Consider the following 27,695-nt stretch of genomic DNA (forward strand, 5'->3'; position numbering starts at 1 on the left):
GTCCCGCGCTGCTCAAAGCCCCCCCACCACCCCCTTACTTCCTTTTACTAGATTGATAATTATTTTTCTTTGTGGAAGAAAGGTTTATTTCCGTACCTGCTGGGAAGGAGAACAAACACACACACAAAGAAGAATAAAGTGTGTGCAAGCACACACAGCAGAGTATTGGTGGTGTGGTTTGGGTAATTGTTTCCGGTACATTTGTGAGCTTAATAAAAGGATGTGTCTTTGTAAAGTGCTTGATGGCTGCGGTCTAAACAAACAGCAACAACAGAAACAACAACAAGCCTGTAAAAGAGAGGACGAGTTTGAAAGAAGGTGAAAGTTTCAGTCTAGTAGAAGAAGGGACACGCTCGGTATGCAGCCCTCCTTCACTGATAACTGCCAGAGCTCAATGGTTAAACACACACACAGAAACGATCAAGTATGCAGCACTGTCCTGGCGTTAATACCAAATAACAAAAAGGAAACTAGAAGGGCACTCAGAGAGTGCAGACCTCGGCCAAGGCCATGCCCCAACTCGCAATATTAATGAAAGTACCGCCCCGTGACTCGGATCTGCCCCAAAATGTAATGGGTTCTTCCTTAGGGGTGGGACAATATATCGATATGGCAATAGCTGTCCTTCGTACGATACGAGAATCAATGCACTGGCGCCAAATATCGATATTTTAATAAATAAAATAAGGTGCTCTAAATAGATTTCCCTAGCCTGGGAAAACCCTGATGAACTTCCAGCAAATTTGAGATTTGCTCTGCAAGTCAGTCCGGCCCACTCAAGCCCATTTCTAATTTTTCCAAATCGAGGCACCAATCACAACAGTTAGGGCGGCCTTTACACGATGACGATAGCGCAGCTACGGCGAGCAGCTTTTTGTTTACATTCAACAAGCCGGCCACCGAAGTGCAGCAACCCATTGGTGCCGCTGTCGCTGCTACGTCACCAGGATCGTTGGTCTGATTGGTTGAAGGACTATCCAATTGCGCCAAGAGGTATTTGAGCGGCATCCGTTGGTGACGCCCCTTTGGTAATGAGCTGTGAATGAACTTTGCCCAGACCCACTCTCAGTTACAACTGAGAAGGGTCTGGTGTCAACCAGGCTAAGATTTCCCTCCCAGCATAGCTACTTCATTGCTCCTCGAGGTGGCGCTCAACACATGAATGAGGGAAACTTGAACAGAAGATAACCAGCCGAAGAGAAAGAGGTTTTTAAAAAGGAATGGCGGACAGCAATTCGAGGAAAATAGATGCCCAGCCCTGTTTAAGTCCAAAGTCTGGACCCATAGTTGCTCTATAGTTCTGTAATTTTATTTATTTTAATAATTTAGACTGATAAACCTGTGCTGCAGAACTGTTCGGTTTTCTAACAGCTTGGACTTGCAGTGAATAAAGAGAGAAAACCTACACTGAACCTTTTCACAGGCATTTTGTATTCATAGATAGACCGATATCGTGGTGCATCTTTATAGGACTGATATTCATTATTGCCGAATTGCTGTATCCTAATATTATCAGTATTGTGAGCCATGTATACATGAGCCCTATTCTTCCTTGGCCCCTGCTACACCCACCATGTTTGGGACAGCAGTGTTTCCGTAATCCTGCTGATAAGACAAAAAAAACTAACCGAAAACATAACCTTCTTGGCGGAGGTTAAAATGCTTTTACACTAGGGTCAGAAATTAGGCTTGGAATAAATACCTACTGTCGGATATCAACATGATCCACTTCTGACAATAGGAATGTTTCTCCCTTTCACAACAATTATTACATGCATTTATTCATACCATTGAATCGTTGCTGTGGGTCACCCTCCGAGTAGAATAGAATAGCCTTTATTGTCATTGCACTGTGAAGGTACAACGAAATTTAGGGTGCTCTCACAGAGCCACCCTTGCACCACACATAAGAAGAAAAAAAAAAAACCTACAGATATATTTCATTAGACAAGCTTTTGGCTTTCTGTTCAATGGTGGTCTAAATGCTGTTTTGATGGCTTTTCCACGTCATAAATTAAAAACAGAACGTAAGATGTGTGTCCTATAAACAGTTAAGACTAAATAAGCTGAATACTAGTGCAAAATGTATTGCCGATAGAATAACTACTTTGGGTCTGGCCACATCTGCTGTGTATTAATCATAAATATTTTAACTCAAGGACAGAGGATACATATATTTATGTGGTTATTTAACAGGGACAATGGACAGTCACTGACGGTCCCACAATTACCGTATTTTCCGGACTATAAGTCACACTTTTGTTCCTACTTTGGCTGGTCCTGCGACTTATAGTCAGGTGTGACTTATATATCAAAATATATATAATTTAACATGTTTTTAAATGTTAATTCATACTGAAAACATTACCGTCTACAGCCGCAAGAGGGCGCTCTAGGCTTGTGAAAACTAGAATCCTACTCCTAAAGACAACTGAGAAAGAAAAGAGATAAACTGCAGGTAGTAAAATTTGCAGCCGAAAACGGTAATCGAGCAGCAGAAAGAAAGTTTGAAATGAGGGAGAAACTTGTGAGGGACTGGCAAAAAGGTTACTCTTATTGCAATGAAGAAATCAAAGAAAGCTAATCGGCTAATCGCGAGCTGAAAGCAAGCCGGCCAGAGCTGGAGGAACGAGTCCACAGGTGGGGGCTTGAACAACGTGCTGCCGGGAAGGGCTGGTCAACGGTGCAGTTACGTCTCCACGCCCTGCTAGTTGTTCTGTGTGCTATTGTATAGTTGAATAACTGTTAATGTGTTAGGTTAACATACCGGACACCTACCATATTCAGCCGGTTGTTCTGTGTGCTATTGTGTAGTTGACAGATGAAAAAGGCTGTTTTTGGTCTTTGAGTTTGTGAAATAAATTTCTAAATAAATGCGACTTATACTCCGGAGCGACTTATAGTCCGAAAAATACGGTAGCTCAAGAGCTAAATTTCATCAGCAGTCCCTGGGCAGGCAAATCCTCAAAGGAGTTATGGCATCAAAATAAAAAATAAAAAACATACGAAACATGATTGGTTAGGTTTCAGCCATGATTTCATTTGTTATTTAAAACTAGAGAGAGTAGAGCATTGTCTGATTGTGCTGGGTGTTGGGCTCCAAAAGTTTGTAGCTCTAATGGCGAAAGCTGACCGGCCAACAGCACTATACTAACTGGTTTGACCACGCCAGTATGTGTACTATCTACAGCCCAGTCTTTCAGGCTACACTGGTCACTCCTGCAGCGCGGTATGAGTGTGTGTGTTTGTTTTGCTGCAGCTTTCAATGTACATTTGAGTGTCATGTGGAATGCGGAGTGTGGCTCTGTGAGTGTGAGGCAGACATGTTTACCCAGCATCGTCGGCTGTCCACAGCCTGAGGGATATAGCTTCAGCATCCGGCTGTAACACCATGTGAGTGGACACAGCACAAACACACACACACACACACACACACACACACACACACACACACACACACACACACACACACACACACACACACACACACACACACACACACACACACACACACACACAGAGAGACCCATTCAGAAAAAAACACGACAGCACAGGGCGACCAGAGCTTTACTCTACGTTCACAAGTCAATCAGCGGTTAAAGATGGCAGCCGAATGGTTTACGTTATTCTCTGAAATGTCAAAATCCAACTAGCACTTAAAAATTCAAGGTGGGTTTTCAAATTGTGTGAAAAGCAAAGACAACTGCGGGGAACCATCACGAAACTAAACAGAATTTAGCAGCAAAACCCAGTGATCCAAATATTTATCTTTGATAATATAAAACTACTGGTTTTCAATGTTATTTCGTCTATAGATTTAGATACTGTGGGAAAGGATTGAAAAGGGTTAAATGAATTATATGATCAAGTTTGTGAACAATGACATAACATTTCAACTTCTGTTATTTTACTATCTGGACGAAACAGAAACATGTGCCAGTCAGTCTAAATCTAGTCTGATAGAGAAAAATGCTGACTGGCTCAAAATAATGCCAGTCAGCGAAAAAAAAAGAAAAGTCTGAGAACAAGCAGATACCAATTCAGTTTATTGCCAAGACATTGGCGGAAGGTTATTCTGGCTGGCGTCCAACCTGCCATAGACACATTTTAATCAGAATTCTGGGGGGTCGGGGGTATTCATTTTGCATTCTGTATGGGACATTTAACTTTCATATAAATGCAAGAAATTTCTGAGTGTTCATGTTAGTGACTGAAGTCACATATTCTACAATCGCCACATAGAAACCCATAAAGCAGGTAAGTAGTTTAGAGTGTTTTGTATCCACTGTATGTCTGGTATGATCATGTCAGCAATTGGTAACGTCATCTCAGCAAAGAACGGGCTTAGCTCGGTTTAACTTTAATAGGATTATTGTTAATTATGTGATTAATTGATACAATAGACATACAATATCACTAAATATAAGGCTACAAATTAAGTTTATTGTAATAATAAACTGGTATGCAGATTAATTTACAGATTACAATCAACTACTCGTTTTCGACTAGGGCTGCACGATATTAGTAAAATATCTAATTGCGATTATTTTGACTGATATTGCGATTGCGATATGATTCACGATATTGGAGGGAATGATCGTTTTTGTATCGCTCATTTTCATTGAAAATCATTAGCATTGAAAGAAATTAAAATGATCGTAGTGTGATTTTTGCAAGGATCTGTACCAAACAAAGAGGTTTTCTGTAGGATAGGACTTGTAGGCTGCGATGTCTCTGCAGCCCCACTATACTTCATTCAGAATGGTTAGACACATATTTTGCCATTAACAAATATTGCGCGGCCCCCCCACCCCCCGAAATACTGCGATTTCGATACAATTGTGATTAATTGGGCAGCCCTAGTTTAGACTATTTTGGATATTGTTCTTTGAAATTAATGAAGGTGTGTGGTGGTCATCCTGCCTACTATAAACAAAATTAGAGTAAAACTAAATGTTAGTAGCTCTTCAATAGTAGGTTTTAGTCGACCATGATATGAACAGCTGTGTCACAGTCATTAAATATCAAGCTCCTTATTCATCTATATTTTAAAAAAAAATTTAATAATGAAGATTAATTAAAGGGCTGAGCGATTTAGGAAAAAAAACAATCTCACTGCGATTTTTCTGTCAGATATTACAATTACGATGAGTTTTTTTCTCTTTTTTTTCTTTTTTAACAGATAAAACATGTCATGGAGCATTATAACATCATGAGACACTGCGTTATATTCTTATGCAAGGATGAGAACATGGATATGAATTGCCAGCAATAAGTATTGAACAGACAAACAGAACATTTATCACTAAAGTTAAAGTTATAATAATAATAAAAACAATTCCAATAAAAAAAATTCTCAGCAGTTTCCGGTAAACTGAAATTTCTGATATGCCTCAGTTCAATAGCAGCATCTACATATTGCACCTACTACGATCATGTTAAATAAAGTAAAAAAGAAATGAAACATCCACTGCAAATGGGACATTTCTGTAAACTACCTGTGAAATGTAACATTAATCCAGCATTTATCTTATGTAAAAACAGTAAATATAATAATAAAAAGAGGAATAAAAAATGTTAAACCAATTGTTACACCAAACATTCAACAAAATATTACACATTTGATTAATCGCGGTCTTCAAGATTAGCTAATGGCATTCTTTCAAGTCTCGATTTCGATTTGACAACGATTAATCGTTAAGCCCAAATTAAATATAAAAAGGTCAAAATATTGGCGTATCAGTGTCTTCAGTCGAACAATATCAGCACTGGCCTTTAAAGATTCATACCAGTCAAACCCTGGTGTACACAAATTCATGTAGCTTGGTAGTAAAACTGATCCGATGTAAATCAGAAATTCAAAAAGGTACTTATCCTTACTCCGTACTTAAGTCTTAAAGCATTAGGTTGGTTCTCTTAGTTGATTTTTTTTTGTGTGAAAAGTGATTGATGAGTTCTACACCGACACCTGGCCTGGGAGTGAGCACCTTGGGGAGTCTGGAAGCAGACGTTGAACACAGCTTCCTGGAGGGGTCTGGTTTGGATGAGGTCATTTCCACCCAACAGGGATTCAAAGAGTCCTGTTGTATGGCCGTCACAGCAACCGTTGCCATGGGGCTCTCTCACCGGCCAGTTCTGCTGATGTCACTCGGTCTGTTGTGGCCAACAGCGTGTCAACCAGTAAGAGAAGTAAACAAGTGTGGTCGGCGGCGCCTTGCTGTGTCTCCACTGTCAGCGTCCATTCATGTGAGGACAGAGAGGACAGTCAGGGACACAGCCGAGACTGGAACGGAGTCCCACATTAAGGTTTTGGCTCAGCTGCTGAGGGCTAGCGAACTACATATGTCCCCGATTCATTTTTGTAACCGGCAATATTTAGATGTCCTTAATCTTTTTCAACACCGAATAAGAGGAGTTGTTGTTTACAAGGACTAAAATAACACAGGGTTCTTACTTTAGGAGGGCGATATCCCCTGCCAATACTGGCTTATCACAGATGTATCTGTAGCTTTATGTAGTATTAATTAGTTCAATATTCTTTTTTAAGATTCTTTTTTGGGGCATTTTAGGCCTTTATTTGACAGGACAGCTGAAGACATGAAAGGGGAGAGCGAGGGGGAATGACATGCAGCAAAGGGTCGCAGGTCGGAGTCGAACACGGGCCTGCTGCGTCGAGGAGTAAACCTCTATATATGGGCGCCCGCTCTACCAACTGAGCTATCTGGGCGCCCAGGTTACGATCATCTTTAAAAGAATGGTTTATTATTGTATTAGAAAATATTAGGGATTTAACGATGCATCATGAATCGGTTAAAAATCTATTTATATGTGTAAAGATTACAACCAGTAGAGATTAAACATGAATTGCGATGCAATTTTTAGCCTACCGTTTCTTGTTGTTATTTAGGATAGAATACTATTTCAGTTGCACTTTTGATAAGAGGACACATCTGCTGTTTTGCACAGTTTATATAAAAAAAGAAATATTTTTCAGTCATTTGCTTCTGTAAAAAAAAAAAAAAAAAAAAAAAAAAATCGTGAGAAAATTGTATCGTGAACTTTAAATCATCAATCATATCGAATCGTGGGTTGAGTGTATCGTTAAATCCGCAGAAAATATACTCCGTGTCCGCTCTATTAGGTCCACCTGTGAAATCTAATGTAGTCCAATACAACAGCTCAGCCTTAAAGTGACTGATGCTGTTAGAGAGGTATTACTTTAACTATATGTTTATTATTGAGGTTAGAGATCTGCAGTTTCTTTTCTCTATGTATGCTTCAGGTGTACACTTTAGATCCATTGATCACTGACCACAGCTCGTGATTATTTGATAAGTTACTGGGTGACAGTGTGAAGTCTAAAGCCGCCTACACAAGATCCGCGGCAAAACAGCGAGATAGGGCGCAGAGCACAGAGGCAAAGCGCAGCGCATGTATACACATCATTGCTTCCGGTATTGGTTGCACCTTGAAAAGGTCAGCTACAACTAGGTCAAAGTTGAAATAATTTGAACTTTGAGCGCAGTGCTTGGCGGCAATTCCGATCGGTGTGCAAAGCCAAGGGTAGCGCTGCGCCTAGTTGGGAAGAACCGCTCTCTCCATAGGAGAACAATGGAACGGCCAGCGCAGAGCGGTTTTACCGCGGATCATGTGTAGGCGGCTTAAGGGCCAGCATTTTCCTTCTTGCTGCCTTGTCTGTACAGATCTGTGCAGTTGGGGACGGGATGGCTCCTGAGCTTAAACAACCCCCTTACACAAGAATTGTACTGTATAGCACAGCCAGCTGCCTGGGAGCGGGGTGGGGATGGGGCAGGGCTGGGGGCTATATGAGGAAATATTATACGCCTGTATGTCTGGTCTGGTCAGGACAAGACTGACTGGTCATCTATGAGACAGACTGGTATCCCTCACCTGTTCTCACCCTCTCTCTTACACGCGCACACACACGCAGATATATAAGGCATTTCACTGATATGCAACTTGTTGTGCTTGGATAATTCCACTCCTCTTAGTCCAACACAATGATATTACAGTGTATGTATAAGTTAAAATATAGGAGTTTCACCTGGAGAGCCTTTGAAGGTGTGTTGGTTGTTGTCGGTTAGCTAAACTGTGCTAGTCAGGTTAGCCCAGCCTGTACAGGGCTAGGGACAGTCACTGGGCTGCCACTTTCTGTATAGTAAATGTGAAGTCAGAGTTCTATGATTTTCCCATATGATTTAGATCCTCTGCTTGGAATTACTGTTGGCATTACGGTTTCCCAGTATAATGCAGCAAAGCTGTACAGTGTTCAATGAAGCGCAAGTGACTGGATTGAAGCTCTGTATCAACAAGGTTCCCTGAGAAAGTCAGGCAACATTATCTCTACGGAAATTGCGACATCAAACATGCAATTAATTTGCGATGCAAGTGAGAGGCTACAGACAGACAGAGGGACCAGTCCTTCCTCTCTTATCATTCACCCAGCCCCTCACTAAGGATTCATGCTGGGCCAAACCAGCAACAGTGTTTATTACTGTCTCTGTATGGAGTAATCAGAGTGATTGAGCGACTGTTTAATGTTTGTCAGCTTTCAAAATAAATTTAAACTTATTTTTTCCCCCTCTGCTGTACCAAACAACATACAAAGTCCCCTTTCAGACCCAAAAGCCACAGTGTGCGTTAACCTATTCATGCTGTGTACCATTAAAACCATATAATCCAAAAACCTAGCCGAAAATGTATTCAATGTGTATTTTGTCTGTTTGAAACACTTCCTTAAAAGCTAGTAGACTGGCTACTCAATCATAACTGATGATAGTGTGTCTTTTAGTTTGAGGCCGGGTAGGGCTGGGTGATACGGCGCATGCATATATCCGATATATATATATATATATATATATATATATATATATATATATATTTATATATTTATTTATTTATTTATTTATTTATATTTATTTATATTTATTTGGGATGCACCGAATATTCGGTCACCTAAAATTTTCGGCCGAAAATGGCCCAAAAAGGCATTTTCGGTTTTCTAATTCTTGATAACAGACCGTTGAATGCGAGAATGTCATGCATAGCAGAGAATTCCCATGGATGCAGTTCTGATCACTCTGGAGGACAGCTATCTGATCACACTGGAGGACAGCTATCTGATCACACTGGAGGACAGCGATCCGATCACTCTGGAGGACAGCGATCTGATCACTCTGGAGGACAGCTATCTGATCACACTGGAGGACAGCTATCTGATCACACTGGAGGACAGCGATCCGATCACTCTGGAGGACAGCGATCCGATCACTCTGGAGGACAGCTATGTGATCAGTCTGGAGGACAGCTATGTGATCACTCTGGAGGACAGCTATGTGATCACTCTGGAGGACAGCTATCTGATCACTCTGGAGGACAGCTATGTGATCAGTCTGGAGGACAGCGATCTGATCACTCTAGAGCACAGCTATGTGATCACTCTAGAGCACAGCTATGTGATCAGTCTGGAGGACAGCTATGTGATCACACTGGAGGACAGCGATCTGATCACTCTAGAGCACATGTGTCAAACTCAAGACTGCAGTTGTGCGACACTCAAAGCAGAATTTGCCAGATTTGCCGACTTTGAGGCTCAGAAATTGCCATAGAACCAGAGAGTTTACATATTCAGGCTGTGAAACAGGTTGTTGTAAAAAAAATGTATCTTTGATTTGCTAAACTCTGTGATAAACTCTATGATGGCTAAGGAACTTTTTTTGCTGACTTTTTAGGGCTTTATGTTGACCAAACTGCTAGTGAGAAAGCTATTTGAGACACAAAAAAGTCAGTCACAGGTATTTTTCAACTTTTCGGGTTGAAAAAAAATCATGTCAAACATGTCTGGCCCCTTAATGTGATTCACATTTTCCAGTGTGGCCCTTAGTGAAGTTGAGTTTGACACCCCTGCTCTAGAGGACAGCTATGTGATTACTCTGGAGACAGCGATCTGATCACTCTGGAGACAGCGATCTAATCACTCTGGAGGACAGCGATCTGATCACTCTGGAGGACAGCGATCTGATCACTCTGGACGACAGCTATTAATCTGCTGAAAGAAGTCCGGTTAATTCATCAGCTTTGGCAAAAAGTGGGGAAAAGTGGAGCAACTCCTGTCCTCTCAATTCAGGCAATGACAGTAGATGTGGTGAGCACCTATCACTACATCTTTATATACAGTACTACTATTATATTACTAACCCTAACCCTTCAGCCGTAGGGACAATGACATGAATTAGTTACATTGCAACATCGTGTTTACAGGTGTGTCAACATCGGCTGTGCAAGAAGGAAACACGATGAATGAGGACAAAAACGTCAACATAAATATTCCCAAAGAAGTCCCAATCAGCTTGTCTCACTTCACCATCAATGGAAATGTTCAGTTTAATGTAAATTACAGCAGCCTTGATAGCCTGTTAGCTCACTTAACGACGCCGTTAATGTTGTGTCAATCCGCAGCGATTTAATACAGCTGCTGGATGAATGATTTGTCCACCTAGCTAGCGAAAGCAGGGCAGCATCCCATCACAGTCTGACCAATTTTTTACTACCACAGCCCGTACTGGGGGGGTGGGAGATAAAATGCGTGCCCGGACCAGTGGCTTTTGCGAGGCTGATTCAAGACCAATTCGCTTCGCGTCAGGGTCCTGATCACTCTGTCGGGGTTGTATTCGCTGTAATGACCGCCTCACTCTACAGTAGGCTACATTATCCCTTACAAGTTTTCTGGTAATTCAATATATAAACAGTCCATATAAAATAACCACATGGTAAACAGTTTCAAGTGACATTATAGACAAAAACTAAAAAAATAAAATCATTTTATTCCAGCTATATACGGACTTTGTTTACATGCATGCACAAAAATGTTAAACAAATCCGCAATTATTCAAATGATATTCCCCTTAAAATGTTTCACAACAGATTTTATGAGGAAACTGAATTAGTGTGTGCTTGTTATTATCAATTTAGATTAACATTATTGTATATCACGATATAGGATTTCATCACAATATGATTCCATTGAAAGACGATAAATTATCATATTGAATTATCGCCCAGCCCTAAGGCCGGGTGTAAACATATACAGATACACACACATGGCGCAGTAATCCAACTTGATGGGGAAAGAAAAGCTGGGATCAGAGTTAGAAAGAAGCACAGAAGGGTTTGGTGAGAAAACTTGAGGATTTATGAACTACTTGATTGCTTAATCCCTGCTATCAGCGACATCGTCCACCTCTCAGATGTAATACCAAGAGCCTGACTCGTCTCACACACGCAGAAAAGAAAATAAGCCTTTGCTATAGAGGGGAAAAGATGAGCTTTATTTCGTTTTCCCTTCTGGTCGTTTTGGCAGGTTGTCTGTCCCCATTCCTGAGGTTCAGTACGAGTTCACAGAACACGCCGTCAACTTCCAGAAATAAACTGTTTGCTCATGCGTGGGTGCGATGAATAGTTTGGCGCCCAAACCAGAGACAGGAGTTTTCTCTTTCCATCGCTTGCTCTTTGACAGATTGGCCAATTAAAATGTTTAGAAAGGGCCAAAGGGTGTTGGCAAATAAAAGAAAAAAAAAAAGTGTGAAAAATGAGATCGGATCACTTCCACTTTAATCTGTATCGCTACAAGGCCCGGTATTTATAGATACTGCCTTGGCAGAGCAGGATAACTATATCAGACTCAAGTAAAAGGATGATACCGGGGTTTGTTTGTTGTTTTTTTTAAATCATGAAGCCTTCATTTGGTTTAGTCAAAAGATTTGGTATTATTATTTCATGGTGCCATTCCGTGTTATATCAATACTGATCATGTTAAATATCTTTCTGTGAGGGCCTAGGTGGTTGGCAGAAGTGTAAGTCTCCCCCAGGAAAAAACAAACATCAAAAAACTTGTTATAAACTTAACCTTCTTTCAATGGGCGTTGGCCAGGACACCATCAAATCTGGACTTTCAAAAGCAAGTAAATATTTAAAAACTTTGGGAACGTCAGACCAGAAGAGCAGAGAAAGGAGTGAATGAGCTTCAGCTGTAAATGGCACCAGTATTCTCTGAGTCTTCATCTTTTCCCTTCCTCACCCCCTCCCATACCGCGGTGTACTCAGGAGACCTTAGCTCCACTAAAAAGGTGGAATCAGTTTTCCTTTTTCCACTGTGTCTTTTTCCCCCCACGCTGGAAAAGCCCCCATCCAACTCTCGCCGAGTGCCTGACTCAAGTGTGCTCCGACGTGCCCACATTCCTAGACAGTATCCCCAACACCGGAACCGTTTACCGCCTAAGCCAGGAATGCTGAATTCCAGCCCAGGTTTTCATCAGACCTAGTTTAGGCAGAGAGTGCAACAGGAATTCACTGAGTAATACTTGCCATTATACAACGCAGACCTTCCCTCCATGTCAATCATCTTACACCCAGGCGAATGCAAAAGGTATGCTTACTCTCTCTCGCTCTACAATATTAGAGGTAAAGCTAGTGCCGGCAGCTCCTATGAAATGTAAATGCTTTAGCTAGAAGTCATATTTTGACCTAGATTCATTTCAAATTCTCGACTGAGGTTAACCACCCCCACCCACCCCTTTGTATAATACTGACATTTCTGAGGATCTGGGGCTTCCAGGTGTAAATACAAATGTTTTTCCATTGACATGCTTTGGCAAATCCTTTCATGATGCCAAAGATAGACAGAGCCTTCAGGGTCCGCCATCACTCATCTCTTTCTGTTGTCATTCACAAACTGTACATAGTGACAGTACGTTAGATCGTGTGCAAAGAATCTCTAATGCTAACCGTTATGAAAGGCTTCTTTTATGAACATAAATAAAGTATTACAGACCCAAGCGGAATGTGTGGATGAATTTTTACAGTTCTCAGCGGTGATCCAGAATGAAAATCTGTGGAATTTAGAGGACAGTTTTACTGCTTGGGGTGGAGATTTGTTTACATTCTGAGTTTTGTTTACATTTTTTTTGAATTGGTTTAAAAATCTGTGGAAAGTTCTGCAGAAAGTTCTGCAGAAAGTTCTGCAGAAAGTTCTGCGTCCGCAGATTCCATGTGGTCCTGAGTATTAGCGTCACTGTGTCCACGTTCGGACACTTATTGGCCAACGTTCTATCAAAATATCTGTTCAAATGCAAATATAAATTATGTATTAATGTTTTCAGTTAATTTAATGGTCTAAAACTGTAGGGGAGGTTCTTACCTTTCTAACGGTATATAGTTTCAACGGTTTAATTTAGTTTTTACTTTACAAGAGCCGGCTAAAGTACGCCATCTCCGGTGAATTAGCCGTGCGCTACCCTTGGCCAGAACCAGACACCCTTATCTCCTCACTGTAAACAATACCCGTTGCTGTTTTTTTGGGGGTGTTAAGTCCCATCAATGCTGTCAAAACTACCGGATCGTACTTCCGTCCTTCACAATAAAATGACGTGCTTCAACAACTCTGAACTATGCAATAAAAGCTCCTTAATTTCCAGTACAGTAAAAATAGAAACATCGTCGCCCGAGTGTTATTACTTCTCTTCCTCATCAAAGTCACTTTCATGTACTATTTAGACATCTAAATGTCCATGTACATATAGGAAAATTCATACGTAGATTGTTAGATAGGGTATAGATCAATTCTGCTAAAAGTTTTGGTGAAGATCGGAAACGCAAGTACCTCGAAAAGACCGGAAGGTGCGTCAGGTCGGAAGTGTCCGAATATGGCCAATAGCAGCGAGTGGTGTCCGAACGTGGACACAGTGACGCTACCTTTCTGAGAAATGTAGATGGCAGGATGTCTATTTTTGGTGATATTTTTCCTAATTAAAATATTTCTTTTTAAATGGAGGGGGACTTTAACACAACAGTTAACTAGCAGCAGTCTGTAGTACACTATGTGATTTCTGGGCAGTACAAAAACAAGCACAGCAACAACAAAAAACTGAACGAACAAAAGATGGAGACCAAATCAAAAGACATTATGGGACTACGAAACTGAAATGGCTGAATTCTGACTGCTGACACTCATCCCAAACACAGAGCTCTAGCTCTGTCACCTTCAAGTTCTTCAACACAGCTGCTCGTACATATCGAATCGCTGCCCGCCTCCTTCCAGCTCCAACAGCCGTGCAGGCCAGGTCAGCAATACACCACAGCGCACGAAAAGAAAGTTAGTCATTCAGAACACCAGGCCCACTGTCCTGTCCTAACCCCACCCCTTACACTAAGCCTACACCCTGTGTGAGTATGTGTGTGTGTGTGTGTGAGTATGTGTGTGTGTGTGTGTGTGTGTGTGTGTGTGTGTGTGTGTGCGTCGTCCTTCAGACGCACACTATTCATGTCCTCTCAACTTGATCCGATATCGTCCCTCTTGGGATTGTCTCAAAAGAAGTTTTGTTCTCCTTAAGAGGGGGAGGAAAAACAGGAAGTTACATTCCTTAATAACCACAAGTGGAACGCTGCAGGCTACAGATACCACCCCCCGTCAAAAAAAATAAATCCCACAAGACAACCAGGATTTAAACTTTCACTCTGTGGTTTCTTCATCAAAAACTGTTAAATGTGTGAGGCGATTTGGTCAGGAGGATTGCGAACGGCATCTCCCTAGTTAACCTAGGGTAAGGTCTGTGAAATGCAGAGACTTGAAACTGCACAAACTCTTAAAAGTCATACCAAATTACTCACAGGATACAATAGGTTTTTTAATACAATAAAACCAAAGCCTGTGTGATGCAACTCTGCCTGTCTTTCAATGAGATAGTGACCCCCCCCACCCATTGACTGCGATTGCATCTCAAGTCGCGAATAAAGTCGCATCACTCGCTGGGTCCCAAAACAAGGCCGCCTCTCAAGCCGCTCAGGGAAGTAGGTCACTGAGGATTCCATTCATTTGTACACCGCTTTCCAAATAGTTGCGCTTTTCCACTCAGCCCAAGACTTACAGCTGCACGTTAACCCTTTAATAGCCTGCAACTCTCTTTTTTTTTTTTTTTTTGCACCGGCACCAAATCACACCGCACTCATTACTAAGCGGTTAGTAGACTAACAAGTGTGCAGGAGGGGCTCACGGTCTGAGAAAAGCTCTTTTAACCTGTGAGCGATTTGTGGTCTTGCTTATGGTGATTAACAACTTGAAGCAGATACTGAAGAGTAGCTTGAAAGGAATTTTTAAATAGCTATTTTTAGACTTACAGTACGTTGCCAAGTGTTTTATTCCTATTCTTGTTAAAAGCCTGTAAAAACTAAATTATTCTAGGGGAGCAGCTTTTTAAAAGAAAAAGGTGAGTCTTTTAATAAAGACACACACACACACACACACACACACACAGACACACACACACACAGACACACAGACACACACACACAGACACACACACCTTCCAACTGGAAAATATTCCATAATCAATACAAGATCAGTATAGGTCTAGTAAAACAGCAGACCAACGTATCTGCCTTTCTCTAGCACATAACCACTCAAACAAGCTACCACAACATACCAGAGGGATCACGTAACCAGACAACCTTCTCAATCTCCCTCTTTTCAGCAGCATGTGTCCTGACGTTGGGGCCACAGCGCTCAAACAGGCCCGCTCATTCCAGCTCACTTAGCTGAATCAGCGAACAGGAAGCGACCACAAGCTGACAGAGGTGGGAGAGAAGTCAAGGGCGTGGCCCAAAATTTAATTTGGGGAGGTACAGAAGGTAGAAGTCCATTAAAATCTCCTTAAGCGTGACTCCACTGGGACAGAGCTCGTTGTCAATTCAAACCAAGCCAGTCAACGCGGATTGAAACAAAACGTTTTCTGACCGTTTCAGCAGTTGCGTTCTAAAGCACAGCGAGACAAAAATGTGTTGTCGATTTATTTTATTCTTTGTCCGACCTGTGACAATTGCGTCACGACTGCGGGCGCACCCCCATTTTCAACCAATGACATAATTTGTCCCGGCCTGGTGGTTAGCAACCCTGGTCATGTGCCATTCACATTAAAGTGCTCATATTATGCTCATTTTCAGGTTCATAATTGTATTTAGTGGTTGTACCAGATTAGGTTTACATGGTTTAATTTTCAAAACACCACCGTATTTGTGTTGTACTGCACATTGCTGCAGCTCCTCTTTTCACCCTGTGTGTTCAGGTCTCTACTTTAGCTACAGAGTGAGACATCCTACTTCTATCCCATCTTTGTTGGGAGTCGCACATGAGCAGTAGCTAGGTAAGGATCACATCAGATAGCTGTTGGTTTCTATAACTTCGGCCTGTACAGGGCAGGATTAGCCGGGAGACTTCTTCTAAACGAGGGCGCACTTCCAACTTTGCGTGGAATACCTGCAGAACAGGGACATGGAAGTAGTTCTTTTGTAGATTATGGTGAACTAGTGTGTGCTGTAGCAGTGTTTTGCCATTGAGAATGAGGGGGTTAACCGCTAGCATGGTTTAGCCCCCTCGTTTCGGCTAGTGACGTAGAAAGCCGTGCAGATTTTGACCAGCTCACCCGGAGACTGAAGGCAGGACACATTCAGAAACTTTTTTCCAAGTTTGTATGCGTGTGGAAGCACCAGAGACACAAAATAACACCACAAATCCCAGAAAAAGTGATAAGATTCATAATATGGGCACTTTAAAATAGACCCGCCCACAGTGTGAAAAGGGAAAATTGTTGGAAGTACTCATCTTCAGACAAAAAACTGACTTTAACTGAAACTATAAGTTTTGCCACTCCACTATGTTGTTTGCTTTGTTCTGCATCTTGAGGTTTATGTTGTGTTTAAACCCCCTACTGCTAGATGGCTATGCTGAGACGCACCACTAGTGTCCTTGCCTAGCAGTGCCTGACTTTTTGCTAGAAGCTAACAACGTAGCTATGGCTGAACTTTGGCCTACTTTAGCATATAAACATTAGCTCACTAAGAACCTGGGAACCACAATCCCAAACTGGCAGTTTGATTTTCTGTGTACTGAAATGTTTACCTAAAGTAAACTTCTTTGACTTTTATGAACATCATATCTTTTTTTAAATTAGTTTTTCTAAAATTATACTTAAAAAAAAAAAACAATATATCGCCTTACGCACAGTATCGAAATATAATGCAATATATTGAATCGTGACCCATGTATCGTGATACGTATCGTATCGCCAGATTCTTGCCAATACACAGCCCTAGTCATCAGTCTGTTCAGCGGTACAAAGCCTGGACAGTGAGTTTCTCAGTGATCTCATCAGGTCATTATGTTGGGTGAAATTCTTTATACTGTACAAAGTCAAAAAAAAAGAAATAGCACGAGCCCTAACGCTGAAGCAGACTCATTTTAAGACACCGAATCAGCTGAAATTGATTCTGTTTGAGTTGTTTGTCTGGGAACAACCTGGCTTTACGCGATTTGTGGTAAAGCAAGTTATGTGTGAACAGCTAAAATCCTGCAATTATGAAAAGGGAAATGAAATAAAAATTAGGTCACAGAATGTGCTGAGTGTGTAGCAAAAAGAAACAAGCACCAGCATTATTCAGGCCTAAAAACTAAATTGGATACCTAAATGTTTGCTTATGTGTTCATTATTCTTTGTTCTGTCTGCAGTACATCAAACTTTCAGGAAGCCATGATGTAGTGTTAAATGAAGTCTTTGTAAATCAAGGTCAAGTCAAACTAAATCATTTATAACACTAACATAAGAAAGAAGCATTGAGTATTTTTAGACATAGGTCTGTTGTTGGCCAAAAGAGTCATTGCAATTGCTTGGAAAGAGGTGGATTGAACAAGGATAGGTAAATGGCTTTCACAATTATAGAAAGACCACGTATGCGATCAGGGGTAAGCAACCAATTTTTGATAACATCTGGGGCCCCTTTAGAAATTGTCTTGCAAATAAAGACTTGTCTCATTTGGTGGAAACACCTGGACGACCCATAAGTAGCCTTCTGCAGTTCAGTTGTACTGTCTGGTGTTAAATTAGCCTCGTGAGACCGTCCTGATCCCGCGAGCTCCAGTTTTCCACTCGCAGATCAGTCTGGCATCTTGAGATAGAGAAAATAACGACCGACCAATCAGCGTTGGTTTTGAGGCGGGTTTAGGTGTGACGCAACGAGAAGCGTCTGTTCAGTCTAAACAACGTGGCGGCTTCCACGGAGGAGATGAGCGTAGCTATCGCGCAAGTTTTATCCGAATTAGAAAGTATTCCTTCGTTGAAAGAAGAGCAAAAAAAACAGCACTGGAGGCTTTTCTCTGAGGAAAAGATGTTTTTGCTCTTCTCCCGACAAGACTTTGATCTGATCGGTTGATTTGGCCCGTCTATCACCAACTATAGGTGGTGATAGACAGATGGTTTATCCAATCAGCTAACCAGTATTTTCGCCCCTTCCCAAAAGTTCTCCAACGGAAAGTTCCCAGATGGATATGCCGAGCAAATGCGAAGCGATCCATCTGGCGGAGTCAGGTTAGTGTCGAATGACCACTATCTAAAACGTATGTGTAGTGCACACTTGGGAGTATGAGCAGTGCACGGTTGGTTTTGTACTTATTCACCCCTTTTTTATGTATTTACTTATGTAGTATTTGTATTATTATTTGATTGTGTATTTAAGTTCTTTATTTGTGTTGTTGTTAAGTCTTGGTCAGGGTTTGATGGACATGGGTTCTGCAAGGTTTGGGACAGGAGTTTTGAGTCCCAGTGGTTATATGTAAATGTTACTGGAAATAAATAAAAGATACTGTGGGGGAAAAAAAAAAATTTATAAATCAAGGCAAATGTTACAATGTTTGTCTTCCTGTCCGGCCAGCCAACCTGTTAAGTGTACGTGTCCTAGTGTTCATTTTGTCACCTATTTTTAATTTAGTCTTAGTCTTGTGCCAAATGTCCTTGTTAGTTTTAGTCATATTTAGTCATTCCCATATCTCTTTTTGTTAGTCAAGTTTTAGTCTACTAAAAGTCTCGTCATTTTAGTCAAAAGAAAACTCAATATATCTTTAGTCAAGTTTTAGTCAAAACATTTTAGTCTTTTTTTAAATAAATTATTTCTGAGATTATTTCTGATAACCATTTCAGTCACCCGAATCCCTCCCCCCGGCCCCGTCTACGGCCCTCTGAAAAACAATGCGTTCATATGTAAACGGAGCGAGAATATGTAGCTCACCCCTCTGTCATGCATGCACCACTCACTATACAGTACCACACAAAGAATACATCGAGAGAACACGTCCACCATCAATGGCCCAATCAAACTCTCTCTGTCGAGCCGATCGTTGAGAAACAACAAATCGATCCCGAATAAAAAGACCATCAGCAGATCGGTCGTCAGCTGGCCAACGATACGCAAATGAGCGCAACAGCAGCAACAATGACGGCAAGCAGTCAGACGCGCTGGTCATTACACACCATCAGCAGAAACAGGAGAGGAAACAGAAAGACAGCGATCTGAGCTCAGAGACAGGTAGAGCTTGGAGAGAAGGGTTTTATGTAGAGATCACGTGAAAATCGGCCAGTTCCGGTCACCAGCTGGTCAGTCGGACACCAGGAGTAATTTATATAGTTCTATTTTATAGCGATCAATTATCTGTTCAAAAAATGTTCTGTGCAAAATGTTCTATTAAAGAAAAGATAGAAAATAAATATTTGTGTGTGCTGTAAAAGTGGTTAGAAAATACGAAATTGGAATGTCAAACTCAATGAAAAATCGGAAATTGAGAATATGGGTGCATCTCTAGTTTTCTGAGAAAAGACAGAGGCTGGCAGCAACAGCACAAACCCATTCGGAATATCTTGAAGTGCCTGAATATTCTATCTCATGATGGAAAAGTAGAGACGATTGTAGACGAAAATGAGGAGAGATTTTATCTTAGTTTTTATTTTGTGCAAATCATTTTAGTCTCGTCTTTTTTTCGTCAACAATAATGCATGTTAATTTAGTCTTAGTCAGCGTTTTTGGACACTGGTGCAGTCTCGTCGTCGTCTCGTCTTAGTCATGGAAAAAATGGTCGTTTAGTCTCGTCCTGTCTGACGAAATTAACACTAACGTGACCATTGTGCAAATCAATAATCACGCTGCAAAAAACTAAAACTAGCCCCTTTCACCCACAGACACACAGACTTCTTTCATTTCCACCTAGAACATAAAGCAGTCTTGCTAGCTGGGAAATTAAGATTCACACAAGCGTGAATTATGACTGGGATTCAAGTATCACCACAAAGATCACAAGACGATGTCTCTTTGACTCACACACACGATGCACTGTATTCTGAAAACTAAAAAGATTTTTTTTTTAAACTGTTTTTGAGTCAATCTGCTTTGATCTCTGACAGTATGAACCAGCCTGACTTTGGGAGGGGGCGACTGAGGAAACGTCATGTAGTGTAGTGCGCTTTCATGTCTCCAGCTTCATATTAAAACAATAGCAAAGACCAGCCTGCATTAACTGCAGCCACTGCCCATTGTAAACCCCGATGGAAACTTGCTGTAATATGTGCGAGTGTCACTGCAGGGCAGGGCCATTATGTCACCCCACTGTAAGCCAGCAGATGTGTTAACGCATGCAGATGTTGCCATAGGTACACACAGATGCCTGCTCTCCATCGCAGCACTTCTTTCTATTTTTCATGAGCCCAGTTGGTTGCCAGGGTTTTTGTTTCCATGGCCACGCTGCAGTCTGATGCAACAAATCCCAGCCAGAAGACCCCCTTGGGTGCCTTGGCGCGATACCGACCCATAGAGAAAGCTATAGCCATATTTCTATAGGCTGGCACACTGACTGCCAGCCACAGGGCCAGCTGAGCTAACATTATGCACGACCCCAACCTCCTTCCACAATCGTTTACTGACTGGCTACGGTTCAGCGCAACACTTTGCACAGTTTCATACCATCAGTGATTCAGCTAAAACTACTCTTGATGGATCTGCCGGAATGTTTTGAACAGGAAATGTCTCCTAATGTTTGCGTGGAGCCCATGTGTTTTTGTCCCAGGGTCAGGGACTACAGTCATTTGGGAAAAACATGCCCTTGAAAGCCCTCTTTTTTTTAATGAGTGGGCAAAAGAGAGAGAAAAAAAAATGAGTACGTTTGTAAATGTGACTACCGTTTCTCTCTTTCTCATCAGGAAACTAATGAGTATGCAGCCTGAAGCAGGAGGACTGTGACACTTAACAACGGCATCGACTAGAAATACCATAAAAACTCCACTACTAAAGTGTAGAAGATCTACTGCTTGAAGACGAAAAAAAGAAATTCTCTTCTGTGCCAATTCCCAGCAGTTTGAAATATGTTGAAATGAATCTTAGCGATACAAATTAACGTGTTTGTTTGCCAAGATTCACGTCAATGTATTATTTCGTAGTTCCGACGTGAGGAGACAAATGCAGACTGACAAAAAGAAAAATGACTCTGGTCCGTCAATGCCTGTAAATGCATCTTCATGATGTCTTAGTGGATGGTGTAGCAGTTGAAAAGTGTCTGAGCGGATGGCTGTCCTACCTGGGTTGTTGGCCTCTCCCTCCAGGACCTGCAGTTCGGTGCACTCTGCGAGCGAGTGCTCCAGACAGAGCTGCAGGAAGCGGGCCTGGGTCCGGCTCACCCTCTTCAGCAGGGACAGCAGAGCCACCGTCTGCTCGCACTCATTCCACCCCTTGAACCAGCTGGCTAGCACGCCCACCTGATCGCGAAACATCATGGTCTGCAAGGCGGGGGGGATGGGGGGGGGGGGGCGCCTGACTGTGGTGGTGCCGGGCTGGGCCGGGCTGAGCGACCTCCCCCAAACTTTACACTGACGGTTTTGGTGCAAAACTGATGAGAGGATGACGGTGGTCTTAACAGCTGATTGTTGATGTTTCTATACACAGGGAGGGGTCAGTCAGTTGGCGAGGGTGGGGGGCGTTCAGATGAAGCACTGTGATGCCATTCTTAGCTTTGCCGGCAGCTAGCAGTCACGGTTAGGCCTTGCCAAAATTTGTTTTGCCTGCAGTCGGTGCTGCATATATTCCTGCTGGAGGGGGTTTCTGCAATGTCTTGTCCTGTCTGATAATCTCCCTTGGTTTGTGTGTGTGTATGTATGGGGGGGGGGGGGTTGCAAGGCTCTCTTCTAGCTAGGCATTAGGTGATATGAGCTGCTCTCCGTTGCTTTGTCGCTCCCAGAGGGATTGAGATTTGATGAGTCAGCTTTCTTCCAGCACACACGCTGTGTCACATCAGCACATTAGCCTCACTGGCATTTTTCTTCAGGGAATCCCTCTTAAGCCTGCAAGAGGATGTTAGAAGTTAGGGGAGTGGGGGGGGGGAAACACACACATTTGTAACAGACAATGCTCTCGGTGGCTCTTTGTACACACGTCTCCCTCTCTTTTATACATATGCAATGACTTTTTACAGTGAGAGAAGACAGACAAGCTAGAAATGCGACAGCGTCCCTGTTGCTTCAGCTCTGCAGACTTTGTGCTAGCTACTGCAATAGGAAGAAAGACAAAAAAACAGCCTTCAAAAACTCATACAAGCATTTATAGGTCGCCTCCTCGCCATCGCCTATGGGCTTGTGGCATTCACCGCCGAGACAAAAATAAATATTTTTTCGTTTTTGGTATCCACCCATTCCTAAAAATACAGCTGTCGGTACTACTGGCGCTGCATCCCGGAATTTTTCCAAAGGAAGGACGCCGGGTTACCGACGGCGGCCGTTGGCAGGGCTGTGTGCTGCTGTAGAGACGTTCGCAGCGACTTCCCTCCGTTATTTTAATGACAGGTTGGTCTTACGAAGCTGTATTTTAAAACCGAGCACTGACTGTAGTTGTGAGTTTTAGCGAGAAGAGAAGAAATACCGGAGAGTAAGCTAGGAGCAGACTACCGCTGTCTAAAACGGTCACTTTGCTTCATCAGCACACACAGGGAATGACCGGTGGCGAGTGTGTGTGTGTGTGTGAGCAGTTTGTAAAAAGAACAAACACAACCTTATCTGTAGCTATCCCACATATCCATTTCTACGGTATCCCCTTTTCGGTCTAGTATTTCCCATGGAAGAACTATTTAACTTTAACGTAAGTTAACGTAAGCAAAGTTACTATTCCGAACACCGTCAGCAAAACGACTAACATAAAAGGATCTTCCACACCGCCGCGCGATAACTCGCAGCCTCCAGTCATTTCAATGAGGAGAAAGCGGCAGAAACGGTTTTCTTTCTGCCGCCCAGAGTGAACTTCTGGCGGTAACCGCCGGGCGGCAGGAACCGCTTCTAATAACGCTTTGCTTTTTCGGAAACGCTCGTGCAGGTATAGGCGGTTGTCAGGGCGGTATAAAAATCCCTTAACCGTTGCCACTAACTCAAATGAAAAAAATATTTAGCTAGCTAGTTAACTGGTAAAATGGTGTCATTTTAACATGAAGTCTGGTTCTGACAGACAGCAAGGTTACGTTAGCATTTTCTTTCTTTGGATAAATACTGAAGCCGAAAAAGGAGAGTGGTCAAAACAACGAAATCTGTTTTTTAGAAACTTCAGTTTGAATTGTCGGAGAAACGGTTAACCGAGCTGGATGGTTCTTACCTCCTGGAGCAGTTTGCATCGTTGTGTTTGTCTCAGGTCGGGCGACAGGCTCAGCTTTTATCGGGGAGCGGTGCCCCTTCACTCCGGGTCTGTGGGATTTGCCATCTTGACTAACTTTTCCTCTGTCTCTCCCCAGCAGACGGACTGCTCGGCTGCTCTGGTCTAAAACACCACGGTCAAGATGAACGGAAGCAGCGCATAACTTCTGGTAAAAAGCTTTCAAAATAAAGTACTGCAGTGCGGCGAAGCCAAACAATTGTCCACATACAATTTCACTTGACTTGAGAGCAACAATGGAATTATAAAGCGTGCAAATATAAAATAACAATAAGCTGCAAATCCAAAATATCCAAAATGCTAAATAAGGTTAACAGTAATGATCATTAAATATAAACAGATTATAAATAAGGATCATAATAAAATATTAACAGGTTAATGGTAAGGATACTAAAATATAAACAGGTTAACAATAAGGATTATACATTATAAATAGGTTAACGATAAGGATCATACATTATAAATAGGTTAACGATAAGGACCATGCATTATAAACAAGTTATAGTTAAGGATCTTAAAATATAGACAGGTTAACAGTAGAATCAGTGTAAAGCACTTTGGGTTTACATGTAATGAAAGGTGTTATACAAATAAATTGACATTGGTGGGCTGCATATAGCCTAGATATGTACAAATCTAAAGTAGCCTAAAGGTAAGTGTGAATAATGAATTTGGGCAAACGACTATTGATGACAACAATGACTGATCATAATAACATTACAAGCTGTTGTGCTATTTAATACAATTATTAGAATCAACTGCTGCCAAGAACTTTCATAGTTAGTTAAAACAAATCGTTAAGCTCTGTTCATTCAGGTAGTTTTCATTAGATCAAGATCTCTTTTTATAAGAGAGACCTAAGAACAAATTATATATATATATATATATATATATATATATATATATAATTAAAACATGTATATAGTAGGACTAAAATCATTTTAAAATGTTTTATTATTACAATGTTCACATTTAATATTTCTAAATTAAAGATAAGACTTTAGAACAACAGGCTACATTCATCTACCAAAAAGTTTTTTTATACAGTTTGCCATATATTCATAGTTCTACCATACAAAATGAATACATGCACTTAATCTTACTATCTTGGTGTTTTTTGTTGTTGTATGCAACCTCAATCAACAGTTTGACAAATGCCAACGGCTTTTATTTTGAAGGCAGGCACATGTAAACATCCGGTTGCATTTCTGCCGCCTTTACGCAGGGAGGCTCACGCTGCTCGTTTCCACATGCTAATCATTAACAGCGGAGCATTACGTCAGGGGCTTGGCAGCGCGAAGAAGCACCAAAATAGAGAGAGAGAGAGAGAGAGAGAGAGAGAGAGAGGAGGAGGAGGAGGGGGGAGGAAGCGACGAAACTGCAAGAAAATGTAAGAAAAAGAAATAAGACAACCAGACATGAAGCTGAATGTTAAAACAACTCATCGCCTACTGAGATAAGCAGAGGTGGAAAGTAGGCCTACACTTCTGAAGTTTACTTTTAATTGGCCTACTTCTACTTTATATTTTACAGCTATAGTTCTTTACGGATTAACTTTATATTAAAACATATAATGAGTTTCAGTGGTGAAATTACATTCACCCAGTAATTACTAAGTACTCCGATCTTCTTCTTAATTAAAAGTAGCAGCAAGAGGAGAAATACTCAGTTACAAGTTAAAGTCCTGAATTCAAAATCTTACTTGAGTAAAAGTACAAACGTATTAGCATCTAAATATACTGAAAGTACCAAAAGTAAAAGTGTTCATCATGCAAAATGGCCCATTACAAAATTATGTATATTATAATCAGTGATGTAATAATGTACTCATTTGAATGACTTTATATACTGCTGGGTAGCTTGTGAATTCCCCCCAAAATTAAGCAATTATAATAAAAATACATCCTAATTATAATGTGTATTATTAATCAGAGTCTGTAAAGTAACTAGTGCTAAAGCTGTCAGATAAATGTAGTGGAGTAGAAGTATAAAATAGCATAACATAGAAATACTCAAATACCTTCAAATTGCACTTACTGTAAGTACAGTTTACTTCAGGTTACTTAACTTTGTACTCGTACAGGTAGATTTGCTTTGCAGCAAGAATATGATATCCATTTTGGATATCCGGATATGAGAGAGAGAGAGAGAGAGAACAACATACATTTTGTACTTTCTACTTCATTACAATAGAGACACATTTTGTACTTTTAACTCCACTTAATTTTTTTGACAGCTTTAGTTACTTTACAAGTTAATTCATTTTGCATAGCCTAACACATGAAGAGTTTATAAAATATGATGTTTTGTTCATAATTTAAAATGTTCTTATACATTGTTGGGGTTTGGATTGTTGGTTGGAAAAGTACATCCTGCATTCAAAACCCTATTTCAGTAAAAGTATGTGTATGTGCAAAAGTATTATAAGCAAAAATGTACTTAAAGTATGCTAAGTAAAGTAGGCTATGGATTGTTGTGCAGTAAAATGTTCCCTGTCAGTGTTTTCCTATTATATCGGATGTTTCTGGATTAATATTCCTGCTGCATTAATATTCATGTTGCATTTCCCTGCTGTAGATGTTTAAGGTTGTGCTCATTTGAACTCCTTTGTGTACGGTTGGGTAGTTAAATCTATATAGCAATGCATCATGGTCTATATGATCATTATATGTTTGTAGCGTCAACCCTTGTGTTGTCTTCCCGTGGACCATGCAACTATTTTTTTTTTTCTGGGTCAACATTTTTAACAACAACTTTTTTTTTTAACCTTTTATTGTTCTTTTTCAAAATTTGTCACTCCCCCTCCCCAGGTTTTTAGTCACTATATTTGAGTTTTTTTTCAATTTCTTTCAGCGATTTCTTTGAAAATGTTTTTGTCGATTTATTTTCAGCGATTTTTTAAATGTTTTTGTCATTTTTTCCCACGTGCGTTTTTCAAGCTTCAAACATTTTTGTTACTTTTTTTCCAATGTTCTTTTGTCACTTTTTTTTTTTTTTTTCAAATGCTATAAAATTCAATAAAACACCCAAATTCAATAAAAGTAGTGAACTGATCATTTATTTGACCTGTGAAGAGCAGGGGAGTAGCACAAAATTCTGGGCCCTGTAGAAAGGCATTTTCTATGGGCCCCTCCCCGCATCCACAGCTATTCGTTCTAGCATCTTCTGGGTACTCAGTCCCCTTCCCCCCCTCTCCCCGGTCCGGCCCCTGGTGAAGACAGAGTAATGGTTGTAGGGAACCATCCACGTTAGTTTCTTTGACAATTTGGGGGAAAGAAACCCACATTTCTGATATGGAAAGTTTGTTTTTAAAAAATGGGTCAAATTTGGCCCGAGGACAACAGGAGGGTTAAAAGTCAACTTGTCATGGTGTCAGACAAACCCAGCCCTGTTTTCAGCAGGAATGTCCCCTTTAAGTCACATGTGTCAAACTCAAGGCCCGCGGGCCAAATCACGTCCCCGCTGCAGATTTAGATGCGGCCCGTATATCAATTTGGGTTCACAATACATTTTGGCCCGCCTAGTTGTGCGCCACACCAAAAACACAGGAAAGTGTTTTTTTAAACTGCAATTACCTACATTCAACAACAGGACTTCTTTCGATATTTGCAAGTAAGAAACTTCGTTACAAAGGATTCTACAATCCCTCAGTGTCAAAATATTACACATGTAGAGAGACAGCTCTTTCTACAGAAATCTGGTAAGTCTATCAGTTTATTCTATAATATCCTTAAGGGATATAACACCACAAACACCTATTTTCTGAAAGGCTTATGGGAAAAACAACGTAATATTAATATAACAGATGATGGTTGGAGTGCTGCTTGGAAGAGTGCAAAAACGCTGTGTGTTTGTAACCGAGTGAGAGCCATGCAACTGAAGCTCCTGCACAGAGCCCGTATATCTCCCTCTCAACGCCATAAAGTCATCTCGAATTCATCTCCACTGTGCCCCAAGTGTAAAATAGAAACTGGTAGTCTTACACATTGTTTGTGGTATTGTCGAAAAGTGCAGCGGTTCTGGCAGGTCATTGGGCAGGAAATCAATAAGATTCTATCTACTAATAGAAATAATAATCCCTTATGTCTGTTACTTGGCATATCTGATTTGTCCATTACTAATAA

At 41.1% G+C, this 27,695-nt stretch overlaps 1 protein-coding gene across 6 annotated transcripts in view; it reads right to left on the reverse strand.

The window, feature by feature from the left end:
• The window catches only part of samd4a (sterile alpha motif domain containing 4A), a 68,877-nt gene extending 45,182 nt beyond the window's left edge, over positions 1–23,695 (reverse strand). For 3 of the 6 annotated variants that reach the window (XM_039794084.1, XM_039794083.1, XM_039794080.1), the window contains exons 1-2: positions 23,515–23,695; positions 21,461–22,220 (exon numbers count right to left, since the gene is read on the reverse strand). In XM_039794084.1, the coding sequence (XP_039650018.1) occupies positions 21,461–21,656 (196 nt within the window). In that variant the 5' untranslated portion in view covers positions 21,657–22,220; positions 23,515–23,695. The remainder of the gene's footprint in view (positions 1–21,460; positions 22,221–23,514) is intronic. The other 3 variants (XM_039794082.1, XM_039794081.1, XM_039794079.1) reach the window with 1 other exon arrangement.
• Positions 23,696–27,695: the final 4,000 nt, after the last annotated feature.

This window comes from Perca fluviatilis, chromosome 3 (assembly GCF_010015445.1).
Source record: "Perca fluviatilis chromosome 3, GENO_Pfluv_1.0, whole genome shotgun sequence".
In the NCBI taxonomy this organism is placed as follows: Eukaryota; Metazoa; Chordata; class Actinopteri; order Perciformes; family Percidae; genus Perca; species Perca fluviatilis.